The sequence below is a fragment of the Poecilia latipinna genome, unplaced genomic scaffold (assembly GCF_001443285.1).
Source record: "Poecilia latipinna isolate Pla-1442-1.1 unplaced genomic scaffold, P_latipinna-1.0 Scaffold291, whole genome shotgun sequence".
NCBI classification, from domain to species: domain Eukaryota; kingdom Metazoa; phylum Chordata; class Actinopteri; order Cyprinodontiformes; family Poeciliidae; genus Poecilia; species Poecilia latipinna.
In genome coordinates this window covers 238,336-260,999 of record NW_015112907.1, presented here as the reverse complement: position 1 = coordinate 260,999, position 22,664 = coordinate 238,336, and the positions used below count along the sequence as shown (strand labels likewise).

General features: G+C 37.9%; 1 protein-coding gene across 1 annotated transcript in view; it reads left to right on the top strand.

The window, feature by feature from the left end:
• Nucleotides 1-22,664, top strand: part of nr5a2 (nuclear receptor subfamily 5, group A, member 2) — a 77,825-nt gene that overhangs the window by 39,594 nt on the left and 15,567 nt on the right. The window contains exons 5-6 of the mRNA XM_015034229.1: nucleotides 11,478-11,597; nucleotides 15,675-15,822. Coding sequence (XP_014889715.1) covers nucleotides 11,478-11,597; nucleotides 15,675-15,822 — 268 coding nt within the window. The remainder of the gene's footprint in view (nucleotides 1-11,477; nucleotides 11,598-15,674; nucleotides 15,823-22,664) is intronic.

Genomic DNA, 22,664 nt, shown 5'->3' with positions numbered 1-22,664 from the left:
CATAAGTGCTTTGTAGACATCTTGCTGTAAAACTTTAGGATCAATTAAATTAAGAAAATTAAGACTAAACAACATGGCAGAGCTTTATAATATTACTACATAAAGCTAATTTTTAAAGTTTAATCGGTAATACTTTTATAACAAATTTATGTCAGATCATGATTTCTTGGTTAATGACAAGTTGTCATAACGAAGATATTTTTGGCGAGGTTAATGACAAGTTGTCATAACGAAGACATTTTGTCTAGATTAATGACAAGTTGTCATAATGAAGACATTTCGAATAATGTCAACTTTGTATTAAAAGTGTCATTATTTACCGAATGACGCTTTATGACAACAAATATTCATGAAGACTTATTGTTCATGACAGGTGTTATGTCATGTTTATGACAGTGTCATGACAGTCTTATTCAACCCCCTTCAAATAAAGTGTTACCAACACAGCTATTTGTTACAGTTTACTCCATGTTACACATGTACTTGGGTCACCAAAATAAAGTGGAGGCAAAGAATCTACATTGCTTTGATGAGGGAACGGGAGTTAGGCTTACTGCTAAATTGTGTTAAGAAACACACAAGTAGAGCAGAAAACGCACTAACCAAGAAAAACATTTTTTTAAAAACTTTAACTTGTTTCAATGCAAAACAAGCTTAAATGCTCAGGGAATGAAGTCAGTGTATAAAATCTCAAAGATACCTCAAAGTCCTCAGATGGGGATCTGAGTACTGTTGTCCTCTACCACCTCTACTGTCAGTATGTGTCTCATCAAAGAACAGAGCTGGTCATTCAGATCCAATTTAAACTGATTTGTATTGATATTTTTAAAATAATTTTAAGGATTTATGGACCATATTAATAAAGATGCACAGGATGCCCTCACTATGTGTCGCCTTTCCTCTCTTATTTCTCAAGCACAGCATTTGTAACACACCACAATAAGCATTGCATCCTTAAAAAAATAACTCATTGAAATTCTAGTCTGTCTTCTCATCGGTCTATTCTCTTGCAGTATTGATTTTTCTATCTTTCATATGCTTATGTACCTGGAAAAAACAGAATATGAAATTTTGGGTATGCTTGATTCATCGTCAAATCCCTGTTCTGATATCAGACTCAGACGAGGGCTTGTTGCTATCATCAGCGGCCTTGAGAAAACGAGACGTTCTTCCCCTCTGCAATACTCAAGCCCTCTGAGGTGTTTTGTTTTGTTTTTTTCCACATGAATGTAATGCCACACTTCTCCTAGACTATCTTTTTGCTAGAAGTTTCCCATTTACATTTTTATGATGCACAAATATTTCTCCTGTTTGCTGCCATGTGCAGGAGCTCCACTTCCTGCCTCCAATGGCCTTTTTTGTTAGTGAGGGTTGAGAGAAGAGCTCCAGGAACAAGCCGGACTTATTAAGTCAAATGTTCTGTTATCCGTTCAACTCAACAAAGCTAATAGGGGAAAAAAAACAAAAAAAAACAAAAAAAACAAAAAAAAAACAAAGCAACAACATTTTAAGGCAGGTAGAGGAGGAAGGCAAATTACAATCCCTGGCTGGATTTTTGTTTTTCCACTCACCAAGTCTGGGAGAAAAACAAAGAATACCAGGATGGGTAGATAGATTATGTGATGCTGAAGAGAGGAAGAGAGCATGACGAATCGAATATGGCGTGTTCTCAGGGTCAAAGGTCAGCTTGTATAGTCTCTTAATGTGGTCACCGTGGGAACTGATCAATCCCAGTGCCTGGGCAGTATCGATCAGACCTGGGCGCGTGCACATACGTTGAAATGCACAGAAGTTTTTTGTGACGTGTGCTCTTACAATGAACCACTCATTCACTGCTATGAAACTGTTTGTGCTCCCACTGCAATATATAGTGAGTTTATGCTTCATACTGCTGAACAAACACAATTTTTTTTCAAAATCTGATGCCGAATGCAATGGTGCTACCCCAATATAACCATCTATAAAAAAAAAGAAAGCTATTTTGACAAAATGATTTTAGTCTTCCCTTAGTCTTTTTAGTACTGATCTGTCTATTTCTGCGACAATATAGATCTACATGAAGTTAAACAAAGTATCCACTGCCAATTCTAACTAAAAGACCATTGGGAACATGGTTTCCACTCGCATATTCATATTTTCAGAGATGTTCACATTTTGATGTATTACGAAATTGATCATGGTTCAGTTAAGTTGAACTTAGCATAATTAAAACAGTAAATGCATGTGTTTCGATTTTGAGTAGTCACATGGTATCTGTGTTCTATGACATTTATAATATTCCAGACAAATTGAAGAGACTTGCATAATTTGTACATCTAGCTTTTACCAGAATCTACCATATAACAAAATATAGGAGAAAATAGTCTAAGAGAGTAAAAGACCTGGTTTGATCCTTTTATACTGATATCATGTTGTGCATGATGAGGTTAAAATTAAATTATCACAAAGTAGTGCAAAAATGGTGTTAGATTGTTTTCAACTCTACTTTAAAAAAAATCTCAATTGAACATGATTTTTATTCCTTCTAACATCCCCAAATCACTCTATTGTGTATTTGCCTGTTTCATTTAGTAGCATACTACTTTTGTTGCTCCCCCCATGCATATTATGCACAGTATGTAGGGCACCAAGTGGCTGGGGGTTAAAGGGGGCACCAAAAAAATCAGGCTTGTAAATATGTATTATAATTAATCATTGCCCTCCGCTTTGTTGCATTTAATTCATTCTACTTCATTTGTTTCCTCCTTTTAGTCCCACTTGAAATTTGACAAAACATTTATGCTTAGAGTACGCAAATGGGCAGCAGTGTCTCTGAGGATACTGTACAAAAATATGTGGATTTGAGTAAAAGATGGTTTAGCATTTCTTTTCTCCATAACTGATGCTGTTTGATTCCCAGCGAAGTTAAGTTGCCATAGGCTTTAGACTTGTAGAATTTAGAAATTTCTGACAAGATCCCAACATAGAAACATCACAGATGCCACATGTGCCACTGCAGCAGTGATCTGAGGTAAAGATTACTTCATAAATGTGACAGGAAGTGTCTTAAAATAATTTATTTCAAGTTCAAACTTGCAAATATGTGGCTAGATAGGTTGCTAACAACTTTTCCACAATTTAACACAACAGATTTGCAACAATTTGCAACTGTTTAACTACACCTGTAGCTTTTATATGTTCTGTGGTCACACATGGCATCTCAATGGCTGCTAAGAGACCTAATGACATTCTAGGATTTCTGTGTGCCCAGTTGGAGATAAACCCACAGGCATTCTGCACTACCTGATCTGCTGGATTAGAGATACACGCAACCAACAAACAGCTGCTGATAAGAATTCAAGCAATGAAATGCGCACAGTCAGAGCCCTGCTCAAAGCTAAACCATAGAGAGGGGTATAGCTGAAAATAAACTAAAATGTAATTTGGACAAACATAATCCAAACAGCAGTCACGGTAGGCTTGGTTGAAATCTTTAAAACATGTAAAGTTCAAGTGAGCCTATAAAGGCAAGGTGTTGTTTCGCAGACTAGGTGTTCTGAAGAGTCCAGCTTAAATTTCTTCTAAAGGATCAGACAAAAAACAGAAGACAACTGGATCTATTAGCGATAAAGAACTCTTTGTCTTACTTTATTCCTCCTCTTTATCATTGACCTGACAAATTCAGCCTTACTGAACGCAGTCTGGGTATTATCAGCAGTATTATCATTCCTCTCTTCAGTGCACAGCCCCCACCTGCTCAACCAGCAGCACCACCTGTCACCTGCTGATTTTCCCAGCATTCTTATCTCTGCTGCCAGCTACAAAGTTGAGGCCCAAAGCGCACTTTGTGCCACGAGACGTGAGAGCTGCTTTCGCTGTCAGGGGAGAGAGTTTTGCGCTGCACTCTCATCAAACTTTGCACTGCAAATCGAAAAGCAACATGGACACCTCTCCTCCAGTCCTCAGCTACTGTCTCCCATGTACTCACTGGCCAGTTAATTAGGTATATTTCAGTTGTTTTTTAGGTATATTTCAATTGCTAGTAACAATTACCAATTAAACCAATCGCCTGGCAGCAATGTAGTACTTTTTGCTCTTTGGTTTAGACCACAAAAGGTGCCACTCCTGTCAGTTAAGAACAGAAACTGAATGTACAATTAGTGTAAGTTTATGAAAATTACCATAACAAATTGCATGGTAAGGTAGTCTCGGTTCCAATTCCTTCATCAGCTTCAAAGCATGAATTTATCTTAAATTGTGTCAACATGGTGTTGATTGTGTATTAGCTTGGTTTAATCCCCATAGAGGTTTGCTTACATGCCACAGCCAGTGAGAGTATTGTTATTAACCATATCCATCCTCTTATGATCACAGTGTACCGATCTTATGGCCCCCATCTGTAGGAGAATGCACCATGTTGCAAAGCTCAAATTATCTCAAATTGTTTTCTTAAACATGTCAGTGAGTTCACTGTACTCGGGTGACTTTCAGACGCACCAGATCTCAACCCAAAATAGCACCTTTGGGATGTGATACAACAGAAAACTTGCATTATAGATGTGCTACTGACAAATCCGCACCATTTGCATGGCACTATTGTGTCAAGATAGACCAAATTATTTGAGCAATGTTTCTGACATCTTGTTCATTCCATAGCATAAAGCATCTAAACAACTCAGAAGGCATAAAGTAGGATTACCTGTTAATAGCAAGGTATACTGTTATACTTCCCTGGGGATTTGTCATTTTGTTCCAGTTAATCCCAGGATTATTAAAACATTTGGCAGATCTACAACTACAGTAACCATTAAATTTTTATCAGCATGCTTCTTTCTCTCTGTAAGTAATATTAAAAAGGAATTATTATGCAAAATTCATTTTTGCACATTTTTATGCTTCACATCTCTGACTCTTGAAACATTTCAAGTGCTTTAAAAAAAAACCCCGCATCCAGCCATTTTCTGACTAAACATTCATAAATCACTGCTGCATTCTTAAAGGTTGCTAAGGAGGCTCCACTCCTTCTGCTTCTGGATCTGTTTCAGGGTCAAAGATGCATTGTTGTACAATTGTGCTTCTATTTGCAAGTCTTTTCACATGCATAAAATACGAGTGTAAACATTCAGTTGTGGGATGTGGCCAGCAGCGTATTTGGAATTAAAGTGACAAAAGGCCTTGAAACAGGTCATTGTGAAAGGAGCTCAAAATCTGAGCGGGAGACATCTCATTATCTGAGAATGGGTCTTTTTGCAAAATATGCAATGACCATGTTTTGTATAGCCCAGAGACCTATCCTAAGTTGTTCAAGGAAGTATAATCGGTCCCCATTAACATTTTGGAGTCCAGACATGAATCTGAAAGGGAAAACTAAGAGAGAATTAAAGATTAGGGTAATAGTAAAGAGGCCTTCCAAACTCAAAAACTTTGGGCTCATTACTAAAAAAATAGTTAAAATACTTGTGGAAACATGCCAAAAACTGGCCCTAATTTTTTTTATTCTCCCTTTACTTTGTTTTATTTTTTATCTGTATAGAAATTTCTATTTTAGTTCTTATTAGAAGCAAAATTTGTTATTGAGCTATTTACTATTGGAAAAATGACTAGAAAATTCTTTATTTTGGCCAGTTAAAATGACCATAAACCACCAAAATTGTTATTGTCGCGCACACACACACACACACACACACACACTGAAACTCCTTTATTAAATTAATGAACTTAACTAAAAATGAGCTACAGTACGCTGTCAGCCTCAGCATAATTAAGCGTTTGCAGCACTGAGAAGAACAGGCGCTGTTCTAGGTAAATTAATCCCTGTTCCCAGGTGAATACATTGCCTGTTTGGCTCAAGGCGAACAGATGCCAAGATAGGGACTGCACCAAAGGATGGCAGCTACAGACGAGCATGCATTGATGTGAGCTTCAAATCTCACCTGTAGTACTCAGAGACGGCATTGATTCCCGTCCAGCAGAGACAGGGAAGACAGAAGCACAGCTATTGTTTATGTTTGAGTCGTTTAAACTCACAGTCTGTGTTGATGTGTGCTCCCCCTTTACTCCCCCATCCTCGCGTGTAAAAAAAAGAAAAAAAGAAAAAAAAAAGAAGTGATTTTCTCCATTCATTAAGGCTCCGCAGAAGGAGATTCCATTAATCTGTTCATTAGGCTACATCAAAAATGGAACTACTTATTAAAATCAGATCCAGCTGTGTAGTCTCGTTAAAGACCAACATACTGTATGAAGCTTAACAATGCTTGTGGCACCAGACCAAGACCCCACCATAAGAAAGGGGGGATTCTGGTACATTGGCCTGCTTTGAGTCAACACACCATCATAATTGATGTACTCATAGCAGGGGGGTATGAATAAACATTACTTTTTCTTTTTGTAACTGAATCATCTGAATCCTTCATTTCCAATTAATTTACATTTGCGTAGATATGAGGGAATATGTGCTCTTAATCACTATGTTTTATTTTCTCACTCCCCCCCCAAGTCTTTTTCTCATTCTCTCATTCCCTGTCTGGCAGTTCCATTCCCCCTCTCAACTAGCCTCTCCTTCTTCTTTTCCCTCTCGCTCTCTCTCTCTCTGGTAAAATCCCATTAATCTCAGCAGGTGGTTTTGAACAAAAGCTATGGGCTAAGCGATTGATCCGGGCATTGATCCCACTCGCCTGAACAATAATAAAGGTGTTAAATTGGTTTCTTGGAGGATATGTATTTTTCATCGCTGGCTGCCGCAATAGAAGTTCCTGCTTGGAATTTTACTTTCCCTCTCCCTTTTTTTTAAGTACAGCTAAAAATGGGTGTTTAAATAATAAATAGATCACACCTTGAAAAGCAACCTTAAATGTGGATTTTGAGACCAGTTTGAAGCAATTTCTGAAGTGGATGTTAAGTGCATAAACTTTAGTTGCTAAATCCGTGATGGGCTTTGCTACATCCAAGGACAAAAATATTCTTGCTTTTTTTTTTTTTTTTTACCCTTCGAGTGGAATCATTTCTGGAATTTATTTTATGGTTAGAATAGAAATTCAGATGTGCATTCATTTTAATACACACATTTTTTTTTTCCCATTGTATCACCTCTAAGCAAAACCTTATAAAGCAATAGTATTAAAAGCTTTTGAGATTTATGTCCACTGATATTTGGCTCCCTGCAAGTTTATTCTGAGAGTAAATATTTTCCTTAAAGGACAATTGCAGTGAGAGATGCACAATTAGAGATTTGTAACTGAAACCTTTGATATGCTCATTTAATTTCAGCCAATTGTGATTTTGCTTTAAGAAATTCAATTAATCTGTTTTTAAAATATTTGCTCAGCTTAGTGCTGTGAGCAGTCATTAACTGTTTATTAATTAATTGTGTTTTACTCAGTTTAAAAAAAAAACTAAATTATTTTGAACTCACATTTTAAAACTACTGAGCAACTTAATGGCAGTCTCTCTCTACACAGCAATACTTCTCCACTGGTCAGGGTTTCGGACACACGATCATGCCTGGTTGGTGATCTGAGATCCAAGTAAAAAATAAAAAAAATAAAAATTATTATTCTTTTTTCAAATTAGTCACAAGGATTAATTAGTATTAATTAGTATTCAAGTATTAATCATAAGGCCGAGATTTACTCAGAGCAAACGGTGACCAGCACTTTAACAAACTGTGATGTTTGTTAAACATCATGTGTTTTGCTATTATTATGCAAAACACATGGAACAAAAGATTCGGGAGAAGTTGAAGGCCCATTGTCCTTCAACTTATATGCATCTCTTCTTCAACACAACTAAGTCAGTTAATTAGGTCATTAGCAGGACTCTGCAGAACATGACTGTATATTGCAGAGGTGACTTGATCCAGGTCCGTTGGACCAGGGACACATCTGAAAGTAGCAGGACACAGGCTTTAGAGGCCTGGATTTGAGAACCCCATGAAAACCCCTGATTTAAGTCAGAGATTGAAGGCTTGGCTAACTTTGCAGACATCTTCTGAAATCCATTTGCTATTTCCTCAAAGCATGTCCAAGTGGATTTCTTGTTACAGACAGCTTCTTTTCATACAAGAAATGTTAAGTACCTACCAAAACTATTATGCAAAATGGCAAAGCTGCAAATTGCCTGTGTCTGTTGCAATAGCACATAAGAGCATTCAGCATCATTCAGAGATCCTGAAAATCTGGTTGCTTTGAGGTCTCTCTTCTTATAACCAGGGTCCTTTGTTTTATCTAAAGTAGCACAAACATTAACGTAGCATCTGGCATCCTTTAATCAACAGTATTTAATTCCTACAAATATATTTCCCACAGAATAATTATATAGTTTTGAGCTTCACTGATTATCAAAATTAGGAGGATTTTCTCTTTCCCATCTGTCCTCATTGCTTTAAAGAGCTGGAACAGTAATAAGAGACGTTATCTAAAATGTCCATGGCAGTGTGATAAGCGTCAAACAGTAATACATGAATTATCAGTTTTATTACTTTTGTGTTGTTCGAGCAAACGTCTTGTTTGCACTTTCCAATGCCATAACAGTCTGTGGTTATCAGCTACTGGTAATCATCATCATCTGATAATTATCAACCGTTTTCTCTCTATGAGAACGAGGCCATGTCACTTCATTTATATTATCGAGTGAGCAGGCAGCCTATCTTGTAAGAACAAGCGCCGTATGACAGAGCAAAGGAAGAGCTTGTCAGGGAAACAGCTTGTGATGCTGGTACTTAAAAGGTCAGCGTGCTCAACTCCAACCACTGGTACGCCCTTACACTTGTCTGTCTGTCACCATATCCCCCCTTTCACCAAGCGGGTGTACGCTGCCCTCATCTAGGCTGCTGTCACCCATCGTCATCCCCTCTGAGTTGCCACCCTTTGATGACCCGGGCTTCTTGTCAGAGAGGAGCTTCTAGGCAGGCACAGAGAGGACAGTCCTTTGAAGAGGACCCCGGCACTTGCCAGGCCCAATGACACGTGGCTGATTTCTTTGAAGAACTCAGGCTTTATGTTTACCAGTCCATCCACAGATACACGTCATGCCTTGCTTCCAGCATCTTTACATGGAGAGACGATGAGGAGCGCTTGGTCTTACACTGCTTTCCATGCCCTCTGATGGTTTTAATGAAGGCATTTGAATTTTCCTTTGGTCTTGAGCTCATGACACAGATGGCGCAAAGCTACAGAAAATAGACGTATAGGTGGGCAAGTGACAAGAGGAGTCCACTATACTGTCAGATATGTTGGAAAAGGTCAAAGCAGCATTGCTCTGATTTTTTTTAATTTTTTTATTTTGTTGAACTGATAAATGAGGAATGAAAGATGTAAGACATCTGAGACTGGTGGTTTTCTATTACTTTACTAGACTTTTTCTTTAAATTACATTACTGTGTTTAAATAACCTACCTGAGCTTTCAGCCTATTGAATACAATATCAAGGAAAATATATTAAAGAAAACCATAAAACTGTTTTGGAGCACTAACTATAGTATGATCATATATTTTATTATGCATTATTATGCAGGGATTTTTTTTATTCCCCTTGAATACTTTTTCATATTTTGTCATGTTATATCCTCAAACTTCTGTGTATTTTACTGGGATTAACTTTGTCCATCCCCCAATTTACTTTGGCCTGCTTCTGTGTCACTGCCGAATAAAAGCATGCCCACATCATGATGCTGCCACCATTGTGTTTTAATATGGTGCTGTGCAATTGTAATTTCCCTTCATGAGACTTTTTTACAGTTTCTTCCTTCTCAAGGACAGGTTTGTGAAGATCATGACAAGTTATTGTCTTCATCTCTTCCAAAGTTATGATGGGCCTCCTGTCTACTTCTTAGTCTCCATAACATTTTGGGGCTCAACAATAGTTGTGGCACCAGACCAAAATATGACAAAATGTGAAAATGCTGGAGGACCATGAGAACTTTTATAAGGCACATTTCTTTTTTTCTTTTTTTTCTTTTTTTTTCAGTGAAAAATTATATGGAACTTTGTGAATTATGGTGAAATTCATTCATGTAAAAAAAACAAAAACAAAAACTGACAAATGTATACATCATACAAATTAAACTAAAGGTTTACCTGAATCAGAGTCAGTACATCATTGTTGCCTTTAGAATATATCAGTTAAGGTTTTCTCATTCTGCAGCTGAATGTGTAGTCTGTAGTGCGTTGTCTTCCTAAAAGCTAAATAGGCATTCTTTGACACTTGCTCTAAATCAGTAGTCAAAACAGTTCCAGTTAACAAGAGACAAGAGTTCAGACCTGTCCATGTCAAAATAAATATTGAAGTGTTTCACATTTTTAGCAGGCCTGCAACTGCAGACATCAAATGAATGAGTAAGGTCATTCCATCGCACACTTTCTTAACTGCTTCAAAACACATTCCTCACAGGTGTCTCTACATTGCAGCTGCCTGTGTCACAAAGTTCCAACATTGATCCACATTCTTAACCCTGCAAGCGGCTGACATGGGCAATGACTGTCACATACTGTTCTCACACAGTCAAAGCAGCAGTTCACGTCTTTCCACCACAGCCCACGATATTCCCAATAAACGCCACAAAGAGCAAAAATGTTTGCTGATAGGGTGGGGAAGGGGAGAAAGAATGAACCTCTCGTGTATTTTCCTCATTCCTGTCCTCTAAATGGGCCCCTTTTTTTCCCCCCCGTGTCCACTTTTTTGCAGTAATGATTAACACCGCTGAGCATGGGAAGAGACTCTCTGTTACAATGGAGGAGGTTGTTTTGGTTCCCAAATTACCGATTCACCTGTGTTAGCTTCCCAAGTTCATCTGGCAGATTACTGGGAGCCTGTGGCTGGTATTTAGGAAGAAACTCTCCTCTTAATCATTATCATTGTGAGAATCACTCAGAAACGTCTGGCAATGGGCAAACAGACAAAACCCGTAACATTGTCAATTGAAGCACGTAGCAAAGCACTCACTCTGGAAAGGTTCACATGAGAAAAGCTTCTGAATGAGTACAGGGGACTTTTGCGCTCTGCGTGGGGTTGTGACAAAAACACACACCTGATCAATACCAATTGACCTGTGTGTAAGCTCACCCTGCATACAGGGTCATGTGATACTTTCAAGCTGGTTGCCAAACTGTATATACATACGCTGTATATACATATATATATATATATATGTATATATATATATATATATATATATATATATATATATAAATGTAAAGCTTGCACAGTTCAACAGTGTGTCCAGGTCTTTCCGCTTTGGTTTATAGGCTATATATGCACACACAACTCCATCGTGTGCTCTGTTGAATGAAAAATCTGTCTGCATAAACATCTGCAAAGACAAAAACCCCTGTCACCCAGTAACAAGGGACAGTGACAGACATACATTCGGCTCGGATGACAGATTTCTTACAGTGGATATGAGGTTTAGTTGCACAAACACAGACTGTTGTTTCAGCTGTATGGGACAGGAAATACAAACAGTCGACTTGATGATTTTTTTTGTTTTGGGTGTCTTTAACCAGGTGGATGACCAGATGAAGCTGCTGCAGAACTGCTGGAGTGAACTCCTCATCCTCGACCATGTTTTCCGTCAGGTGGTACATGCAAAGGAGGGCTCAATCCTGTTGGTCACAGGCCAGCAGGTAAGTTAGTCAATTTCCTCATTTGGTGACTTCCAATGACCTACACTGTTTAATTTTCCCTCGAAATCCAGAAAAATGTCATGCAGGGCTTTGAGTGACCTCTGAGGATGTATTTCTGTAATGTTTGTTGATTCTGTCTCCCATGAAAAAAAAGCTAGAACTTCAATTTAATCTAATTAAACCCCAATTAATGTCTAATCTTCTTGGATCAATCAATTTTACTCAGTGTATTAGTATTCCAGCTGTGGAAAATATAAGGAAAAAGTGATGACTTATTTCGTTTTCCTGCTATATATGAGGAATACGTTCTGATACCAAGTCTACATTGGTTCCCTCTGCTAATTTGAATTTATACACACACTGAAAAAAGGAAATGTATGAATAAACAATATAAGTAAATAAATAAAAAACTCTACAAATACCTAAACCCAAAGGAATCCCGCCATAGTATTCTACTTTCTCCCTGATCTAGTTCAAAAAAGTCAAACTCCAAAAAAGGAAAAAAAAAGGTACCCAAGCAAAACTATGAAAAGAAAAAAAAAACATTGTAAATATGCCTCTGAATAAGATGAGACATTATAAATTATAGATTTTCTTGTTCTCCAAAAACACCGCCTTCCATCACAATCTTTTACAACAACAGACTCTGGCATAAATTTTGGGAGAAAATCAAGTGCATGTACTCTAAATGCACATGCTTGATTCCACTGTTCTGAACGAAGACAAGGTCATGTTTTTCAGAACTGGTGTAGACCTGCTTGCCTCTGCTTACCTCTGCTAAATAAGTAGCACGAGATATTGTTTGCGGCACTAGTTTGAGATTAAACTACAGGTCCAAGACAAGTGAGCTGTTTCCTAAAGGATGGTGAGATGAAAACGAGAAGAAAAGTGACAAAATTAAAGAAGGGCTGTGGGACAGGAAAATAAAGAAAATATCAAATGGAGAACATTTGGAGGAGGTATGAAGAAAACGATGGAAAATGTCAGTAAAAAGAGGCAGAAGAAGCGGAGTAGTGCAGCGATGGGACAGGGCATGATGAGGCGAAGCGGACAAGGCGGTTTGTGGAGGAGGAGAAGTGAAAGGAGGGGCTGATAGTCTGGGGAGGCGCAGGTCAGCGCTTTCGTTTGCATACTGTGGTTAATGAACAGCTGGTGTTGAGGAGTGTGTGTAAATGTATTCATGTGGCTGTGCATCAGTGTGTGTGTGTGTGTGTGTGTATGTGTATGAGGCTCTGAAACAGTTCATTATCTCCTATTATTCTCTGCCTGGCCAGGGGTGACAGCACAACGATAATACCAGGGATGTTTAGACCACAGTAGCGGCATCACCTCAAGCAAAGGCTACACAAACACGCCAGCACAAAGAAGGCTCATTTTAACCAAAGCAGAATGTTTGCCATATTTAGTTTGTGAAATGCTATAGGACTACAACTGTGGAGGTTTTTGAGACATGAATTAGTGGGAGGTGATATAAGTCACTGATTTTCTATAGATTTGCTTTTTGGCAGTTCGGAAGGTTAGGGATGAAGATCTGGAAGACAAAAGTAATGACAGAATTGTTGAGGGAAAAATAATAATAATTATCTTCCAGTCTGTTTAGCTGGATTTTATCTTTTTACCTGGTGTCAAATATGCATAGTTACTAAAGCAACCAATTGCATTCAGACATCACATAATTTGTGAATATAGTGAGTGCACTGTAATCGTCCAAGTAATTTAGTCTGCAATTTAATTCAGTGGTTACAAGAAGGCCTCCGAGGTTAGTTAGAGAATATAAGTGAACAAACAGAATCAATACGACAAAAAAACCACACAACGCAGACCGGGGATAAAGTTGTCGAGAAGTCTAAATCAAGGCTAGGTCATAAAGCGGTATTTTAAGGTTTGAATATCTCACAGAGCACCCTGTTCAACCCATTCTTCAAAACTACTATACCACCAAGTGTACACATCTCAATGAACGCTCCAGACCTCGAGTGAAAAATGGTGTCGATAACATCATGGTGTGAGAATGCTTTTCATCTGTGGAGATAGGGAAGCTATTCAGAGTTAATGGGAGGATGGATAGAACTAGATTCAAGGTCATCCTGACAGAAAACCATCCAGTTCTACACCGAATTGTTTCGATCAAAACATTTAATTGTGTTACGACAGTCAAGTGGAAGTCAAGAGATAAATTTAGCAAAATGAAGACTTTTGTTGAATTGCTATAAGTTCACGAATGGAGCACATTAAAGCTTTATAAGTAACTAACACAATAACACAATGCCACCAAGCTATCTTTAAGCTTAGATATCATAGTTTAGATATGAGAAATAAAGTTCATAGAACTTTATATGCGATATGTGAGCAAAATTTTTTTAAGTGGGTGAAAAAGGCATAAAATCACATAACATGTAATATTTTCATAAAGATTGCTCTGTTGTTGTAACAGGTGTCTCTCATTTTGCTTTGAATCGAGCTGCCTCTTTGCTTTGCTTCTCTACCAGTTCAACTCCCACAGTTGAAAAGAAACCCATTGAAGCAGCAAATTAACAGTTACAAGCTGTCATTTGGTGTCTGTCCTGCTCTTTTGCCGCATGTTCCCTGCTTGCTAATTCCTTTTTTTTTCTCTCACATTTTCTCTGATTCTATACTGCCGTGTGTTGCCTTGTCACCGACATCAGAAAGATATGGCCATGAGTGCTTGTTCTTCATCCTGTCAGGAGGATCAAACATGCAGTATAACTTGCATAAATGTGTACAAAGATCAGATGAGAAAGACTGCCATGATTAAGCGAGGCCTCGAAAGCTTGGCAGCTGGTTTCATTATAAGTCCTGACATTTTGATGGCACGCACTCTTATGTTGGGCTACAAGAAATTCAAATGACCAAAGAAAGACATACAAAGAAAAAAAGAATCATCAGTAAAATCCTTTGTTTCTTTACATTCTTACTCGAAACCAGTAGTCCCTAAAAATAGCATTTTGAGTTCAAATATTAAACAGCGTACCTCGCCCCACCAGGCACAATAAGCAAACATTGATTGATTGCCTGATTGATACACAGGTCACCAAAGTCAGAGTTAGTGCTAAGTCGGCTATAGTGACATTATAGCTTTTTCCTCACCCCTTTTACTAAGGCGAGGAGGTAATAACCCAAAGCACCACCATCAACAGTCCAATCTTTCAATGAACTTATTTCATGCACAGTTGATTTTATGTAAATTGATTGACACCTTGGATGGGGGCAGGCAGTGTCTGCTCCCCACAGTCATAACTCTTTATGTACTGCAGGTAGTAAGAAGGGGAGAGGGAGGGACAAAGCAGTGGGGACAAAGAGGATGGCCAAGTGAGAGCATGAAGAAGTCAAAGGGGATTAATTCCTCGTGTCAGTGTTTGCTTTGCTTTGACTCATCGGGCGAGACAAAAAAAAAAAAAAAAGATTTGTGGCGAGAAAGGATACGAATCATCTTATTTACACAATAAATAAAACTCCAGACCCTGAGGCTGGTTTTAATTGCAAATGCGTGCTCGCAGGGACTCTCTTCCTCTCTGAGCTTTAGGAACTGCGCACGCCAACATCCACCTTCCCCTGGAAAACCCTGCGCAGTCAATTATGGTAATGAATCGTCAATAAATATAAAAATTTAATACGGTCCTGCTTACTGTGAGTGGCAGCTAAGGACCTGCCCGCCCAGAAAAAAATGTGCTGCGCCTGCAGATCTGAAGCGCACCTGAAGAGAAGTGTTTGTTTATGCCCGTTTGAGTGAATGCCTTTGATGTAATATGTAGATTAAAATATATATTGTTCTTGTCATGTGTCACAATCAAAGCTAGAAGATTTATAAAGGTGGCTATTAATGCTTTTATAACAATACTTGTTTGAAAAAACTAATGTTTTTTATTTTTTTTAAAAACTGACAGGAATTGCACTGCCTTCATTAAGTGGTATTAAGTAAAGTCATTGGTCTTTAAATCTGCATGTTTGATCAATAAATGCTTGGAATCTATTGGCATTGTATTTTTTTCATGGGAATGTCGTTTCTGTGTTGCAGATGTCTTAGCATCTTTCTGTCTCCCTTCCTGCTTTGTCCAGGTTGACTATGCGGTGATTGCTTCACAGGCGGGTGCGACGCTCAACAATCTGCTGAGCCATGCTCAAGAGCTGGTAGCCAAACTACGCTCCCTGCAGCTGGACCAAAGGGAGTTTGTTTGCCTCAAGTTCTTGGTTCTGTTCAGTCTCGGTGAGTTTCTGAAAAGTGTGTTTTAGTTGTGATGATCGCTGAGTTAATCTTTTCAATGGGATGCCACAGAAAGAGTGACCAGAGTACTTTTTGGCTGTATGGGGTATAGAGTGACGACGTCCTGCCTCTCCCCCACCTGATGATGCAAACTGCTGGTCAGTTGCTCTGAAAGAAGTCTCCTACACTGTGAAATTCAGCTGTTTGGAAATATATCGAATCATTTAAAGACGGTCATGGCATGGAAATTAAAGGAGTGCCACCCCATCAGTGGTAATAAAATGTAAAAGTCACATTTAAAAACCAGAGGTACATTTCATCTCCTGTACAATTCAAGCAGTTCACCATGAGAAAAGCTGAGTTTGATCAGCCAGAAACCATGATGGACAGTATCAAGGGAATAGAGGTTGAAACAAGCAATGTTGAGGAAATTACTACTCAACTAACTACAACGCAATATGCTCTTCATGATCGTGTTTGATGCGCAGTGGTGCTACTGGGTTAAAGGCCCATTGTCAGTCTCTTTTCTTCGGGCAGAGGAAGGAGTGTAAACTTTGGAATTTTGGAAAGGAAAACGAGGAAGTTGGAGAGGGGAAAGGTTGAAGGGAGGTGTGAGAAGGAAAGAGACAGGAGAAAATGGAATAGGAAAAGAGAGGATACTGGGAATTGATATAAGGATCCGTGTGCAATGTATTCTGTATTCTAGGACAGGTGGGAGAGAGTTAAGGTTAGAAGGACGACCAGAACATGAGATTAGGAGGAGGTTAAGTGCCTTATTGAGTTAAGGGACAAAGAGGAGGGTAAATATGTTGGGATGTTCATATGTGCACTTGTAGATATAAATCCTTATGCCAAAGCTGCTGACTCCTCTTACAGCTGAGGTCAGGCATAGCTATGAAAATGTTTTCATTGCAAACCATTGGAAAACAAAACAAAGCAAAAAACAATGTACTAATAAGCAGATACACATACGAATCAGCCAGAATTAATGCGTCTGTTAGCTGAATTTGTATAGAAAGGTGAAGCAGTAGGGATACCTGCAGAGGGATTTCAGTGTATGTATGACTGTGTGCGAGCATGTTTGTTTTGTTACTTTTTTTTTTTTTTTTTTTTGTTGGGTTGGGGGTTTGCTCGGGCACAGGGTCTAAATAATTTGGCAGAGGAATCATCAATAATGAAAGGCCCACCTGAGGGATGTGTATTGCCCCCGGCGGTGCATGTTCTCAGGCCTCCCGCAAAAGAAGACTGATATAGGCAACGTAGAGCCAGCTGAGGGCATCAGTGTAAAAAGGGGAGGAGTCCTTAGTGGGATGGAGGAAAGGATACAGTGTGAGCAGAGTAAACCATGGGAGATTAAAATTTATGTAAATAGTATAATTTACAGCTGATGTAACATTTACATAAGTTCTTCTGTGAGAGGACTGGTTTTCTGGAAGACTGTAGTGAAAGATCAGATGTTTCGACTTGATTGCCACTCTAATATCAATCTAATAAACTAATAAATATATGATTGCAAATACAGATTTTTATTATTATTATTATTTTTGAAGAAAATTTAGATTTTGGATGTTAAACTTTTCCAAAACGTATGAATAACTACCTCCTCACCTTTATAATAGATTTTTTTTTTTTTTTTTTTTAGCAAAGCTGAATTAATTTTTACCAGCCACACCAGGTCTGATTACTTCCAGACCCGTAGAATCAAATATCTTAAAAAAATAACTCATTTCTTAACTCATGTTGTAAGGTATCAAAGACCTGCAACACAAGAAAATACAATAGCAAAACACTTAGCAATAATTCTGAAAAAAGAGAAAAGTTTGAGCTTGAACTAATCTTTCCAACTAGAATCAAACTAAATTTTCAAGCTGAAAATCAGAAGATCTGATGTCTGAATTCAGCTGTAGTGGACTATATTGTATAATATAACATATATGCATAGATGTTGAGTACGTGACATCACAGTGAAAGGTAGTGTACACAGATATTTAGTTAAAAACACAAAAGTTTACAAATGCATAACTTAAAGGCTGTCCACAAATGTCATTGATATGTGGTTTTGTAAAATCATTTAATCGAGTTGTGGGCATATAATATTGAATGCTATAGTTGATCATTTCCCCTGTGAATCTTGGAAGTACAGTGATTTATTCTGCATTTTTCTGCCTTCCCCCGTGCCTTTTTTACTTTCCATTTCATTTCTGCCGTTTGTCTTCCGCCTTGATTTTTCTCACTGGCTGTCTCCTCTATCGACCCCCCCAACCCCCCGCCCCCCGTCTTTACTCCCTCTCACTTTCTGTGTGTGAACAATCAGTCACTTTCCCACTAGCAGAGGAGCTTTTAGTTAAGCAAGATGTCGATATAGACAGAGATATAGATGTCAGCCCACCTGAGGGGAGACACTTGTCATGATCTGTGCGTGTTTGTTTTCAGAGTTAGACTTATTCTGTCTCCCGTTGTTCTCTTTCACTCCTTCAACGTCTTGAGTGAAGGTTCTTAACCTCTGTCAAGGAGGAAATGATCACTGTGATCATTGATCTCCTAAGTGTTTATAGTAGAGAGAGCGATGACTGTACTGTATGTCTTGGACAATGAGAAACAAACACTTTAGAGTTTGCGGTCTGCCCAGGTCAGAGTTCAGTGAAGGATCACCACAACTCCTTCAGTGTCAGGACGCTGTTAATGGGTCTTTGATTTCCTTTAAAGTTCTCAAAGGCCTTACACAGAGACCGACAAGACGCCGGATGATGAAACATCACGAGGTGAAGAAGAGGTCACAAGCTCGAATTCAGATTAAGGAGAATGGATTAAAGATGATTGCTTTTCCGCTTTGAAGAAAACTTTTTTTGCTGCTTCAAATGTTGGAGGAAAAATAGCAGTTATTGATCATCCTTTACCAAGACAAAAAAAAATAAAAAATACACAAATGTGTGTCTGGTGATGTTGTGACAGAGGTCAGAGCATGTTCAGCCAGCGAACATTTAACCCAGCTTAGTGGGTCAGACCCCGTCACATATAATTGATTCAGTCAGGTGCTACCAGGCCTCGTCAGCCAAGAGCAGAGCCAGAGGACCTGCCAGAGCCGAACGGGGTGGTAAACTGTCCCAGTGGAGAGAGCACTACTGGGAATAAATAGACTTAAAATAGTTCTTTATCAGGAATAATAAATGTGAGAACAGAGTGAACATTTTCAGTGGTCTTTGACATATTTTTTATTTTATTTATGTTGTAGGTTTTATGAAGTTGTGACTTTTAAAATTTCTAACAACTGAGCATTTCCTTGAGGTTATTTAAATAGAGAAATTGGGGGTCCAATCTAACGGTACAGACACATAGAACTGCCTAAATTACTATAATAATTTATAAATGAAGAATCAACAATTTATTGTGTTCTTTTTAAACCAAAATGAATTAGCCAATTTCAGTCAAATTATTTGTTCTTAATTTTATTAACATTTGAAGTCACAAACATACAAAAAAAAGTCTATTTCTTTCTTAATTATAACCAAAAACTGAACAATTTTACACTTAAGATGAAGTTATGATTAAGATGCCATCGAACTTCATAACTTAATGAGCCCTTTAGTCATGCCATTCAGTCAGAAAGGCTTTTTGGAGGAAATTGCTTCAATTTCAGACACATTTGACAAAATATAAATTCTCAATTTCTAACCTTTTACATTGAAGCCAAAAGCAAAAAACCAGGGTGTGATGGTTCTTTTAATCAGTATCATCAGGATTGAAACCCCATTCATAAAAAACAACAACAATGATTTAAGAGTGAACCTCGATTAGCTTCCTGCCAAGTGATTAGTTGGTCTCTGAGGTTAGAGAAGCTCACCCATCAATCCCCTTCCTCCTGACCTCCATCCTTCTACATTCATCCAGCCCTTTGCATTGTCTCTTGTCTCATTGTTCTGCCCTTTCTGTCCAAATCCATCTTTTTACACTATTATCGATCAAGGGTCTATCACAAGATCCACATCCACTGCTTCTCATTCATCTTAACCTTCAGTTCATCTTTTTTCTGCTTTTGAACCAACCCCTTCACCCATCTCAGCCTTTAAAAGCCTCCAATAGTAATCAGGAGTACTTTAATTAAAATTAGATTTCAGATGAAACAAACCTGTGTCTCAAACAGGTTTAGGGTGTTTTAATCTGTCCATCCTCAGTTTTTTTGCATGAGTTTTATATTAAAATCAGCTCAAAACATATCCAACCTCACATTATGACACGTTTCTCATTTGCATAATTAGGGGGTCTTTTGGCATTGCAAGGTCAGACACAAATCTGCTGACAACAAAAACACAACAGATGAATTAACCTTGATGAAAACACACACTTTTCCTCCTTCCTTTTTTATAATTGCTGATTCCCCACACAATGAGAAAGAGAGAAACACAAAGCATGTAATTCCCAGGCAGGTACAGCCTAATTAAAGCAAGAACTGAGGCTCTTCACAATCAATGTCCTGATCCTTGGCTGTAGAAGGCATGCACTTCCATACACACAAATAGAGATGAACACACGATTTTACACATACAGCACAAATTAGTCTTACAAATATTTATTTCCAGAAAACAACTGAATCATTTACGATGTAGCGGAGGATTGATCAGCATCATGAGGGAGTGGTTTATCAATACTTGTTCTTTTTTAAACTAAATTAGGAGCCAAATGATGTGGAATTCAAGCTGCATTTAAATACGTTTTAACCCTTTACAGCTTAATAAGAATGTGGGATCATAAAATATATTTATTTATTTATTTATTTTTTTTTTTTGTCCCCTCTGTGGCCAAACATTCTGCTGGAATGGCCACCTTGGTCCTTATCAATACGCTAATGAAATATTGTGAAGTGTAAGAGGCTTTATAATTTATTTTTTTTCCTCTTCCCTCAGAGGTAAAAAATAGGAATCAGTAAGCCACATGCTTACTATAAAAAAACAACTGTAATGACATAAACAACAGAGTTTAACCTTCAGTGTAAGTAAAGGCACTGGCTGCAAAACAAATACACAAATTAATGGTAACAGAACACTACCAAAAAAGAGAAAATAAAAACACATCATTTTTCAAGGCTGCTTTAAAGATTTACATTTGATTGTTTATTGTATTTACAGTGAGTGCTTTATGTTGCAGGAATAAATAATGTGTCTTTCCACAACTGATATTCCATCTAGGATCCGTTATGGGGCTGCCTTTAAAAAAAAAAAAGAACTTTGCTTTCAGTATGAGGGTACATGTGGAAATGTCATGTAAGAACTTGTGCATCCCTGGACAATCTGGATTTGCACAAACCCCAAAGTTCAGTAAAACAACCTTCATGCGTCCTTTACTTCCTGAGGTAATTTGGTAAGATGTTGCATTTTATGCTAAATAAATGTATTTGCCTAATTATTTTCATTAGCTAAACAAAAACTTAAACAGTATTATGAATTTCATATCTTTTCTCTCCAAGTTGTGTTTAGGCTCTAAAATAAAGGACCAGTAGGTTTCTTAACTGCCACAGAAATATGTAATATCATGCAAACGAAAGCAACAGCACAAGGAGCTAACAGAATGGCTTCCCAATTCAAAAGCAATGAGAGCAAAGTCTCCAGCTTTGTTGGGACCTCATAAGATGCAAAATTATCCAGCAAATTTAGAAGTTATTTGAAACTTCTCATCTCCTTTGAAAGCCAGTGTAAATTTTGATTTAGATTTATTTGTTTCATCCTTCTACTTGTAGTTTTTCTTGCTCTGCAATATGTAGAAATGTGCTCATTAAATTTCTGAATGACACTATATGCATTTTATTTTCATGCATTTTATGTTTCTTTTTAATGGCCAGCCGTTTCTGCCAGAAATGGTGAAAGGTCAAATTGTTACCTTTACGTCATATCAACATGTCTGTCTGCTTTGGCCCAGCAACTGTTCAGTGTTGAAATAAAATTAACGATGAGGGAAATCCATTCTAGCTGTTTATTAGATTATGTTCAGAGTCAGTCAACACATCTTTCTCACTCCATCTGTTTACTCTAGAGATAATTTCAGATGTAGAAAACTAACAATTAAAATAAACAAATAAGTATATAAAAGCTGGTAAAACCACATCCTATTGCAGCCAAATCAAGTTAAACGGACGTGAGTGTGCTAACTTTTCTTTCATTTTTTATTTTTATTTTTTCGTCTGATTTGAAGAGGGAAGTAGCCTGCCCTAAAGAAAGTAATCTAATTCATTGGTCTGTGTCTGCCAAATTTACCTTAAAAAAAAAAAAAAAAAAAAAAAAAAAAAAGCTAACATTCCGAGCAGTAATCTTTATGTGCATCCTGCCACTTTGTAGGGAATTCTATGTAATGAGGCTTTCTAAAAAGCTTTCAGACTTTATCAAGCTGTAAAAGCTTTGGGTCTCCAACTTGCCAATACTACATGGCGATACTGCAGGCTGTCATTAAGCAGCAGTTGCTGTGAGTTATGGTGGTGGAAGGCATTTTGGAGATTACGGCTTCACACCTTTTACTGTCCCTCTTACTACCAGTTTTTCTAATGGATGTCAACATTTACCAGATTCTCAACATGCTTTGCTTCTTTTTCTCTCTTCTCAGATCTTATCACTCTGCAACAGGGATTTATATGGCCATTATGTTGATAATTCACCCTTTAGGTAAAATGTCCAAGGGGGTGAATACTTTCATAAGCACTCTAGGTGACACTGACCTCTGAACAATAACGTATTTATACCCCCAAGAAATGAGAAAGCTATGGATTACCAGTTAAATGTTCAAACTCGCTTTGTTAAATTTAATGTAGTAAAATATCAATTAAATTGTCTTAAGTGTAAAGGACTTAGCTGCAGCTGGGA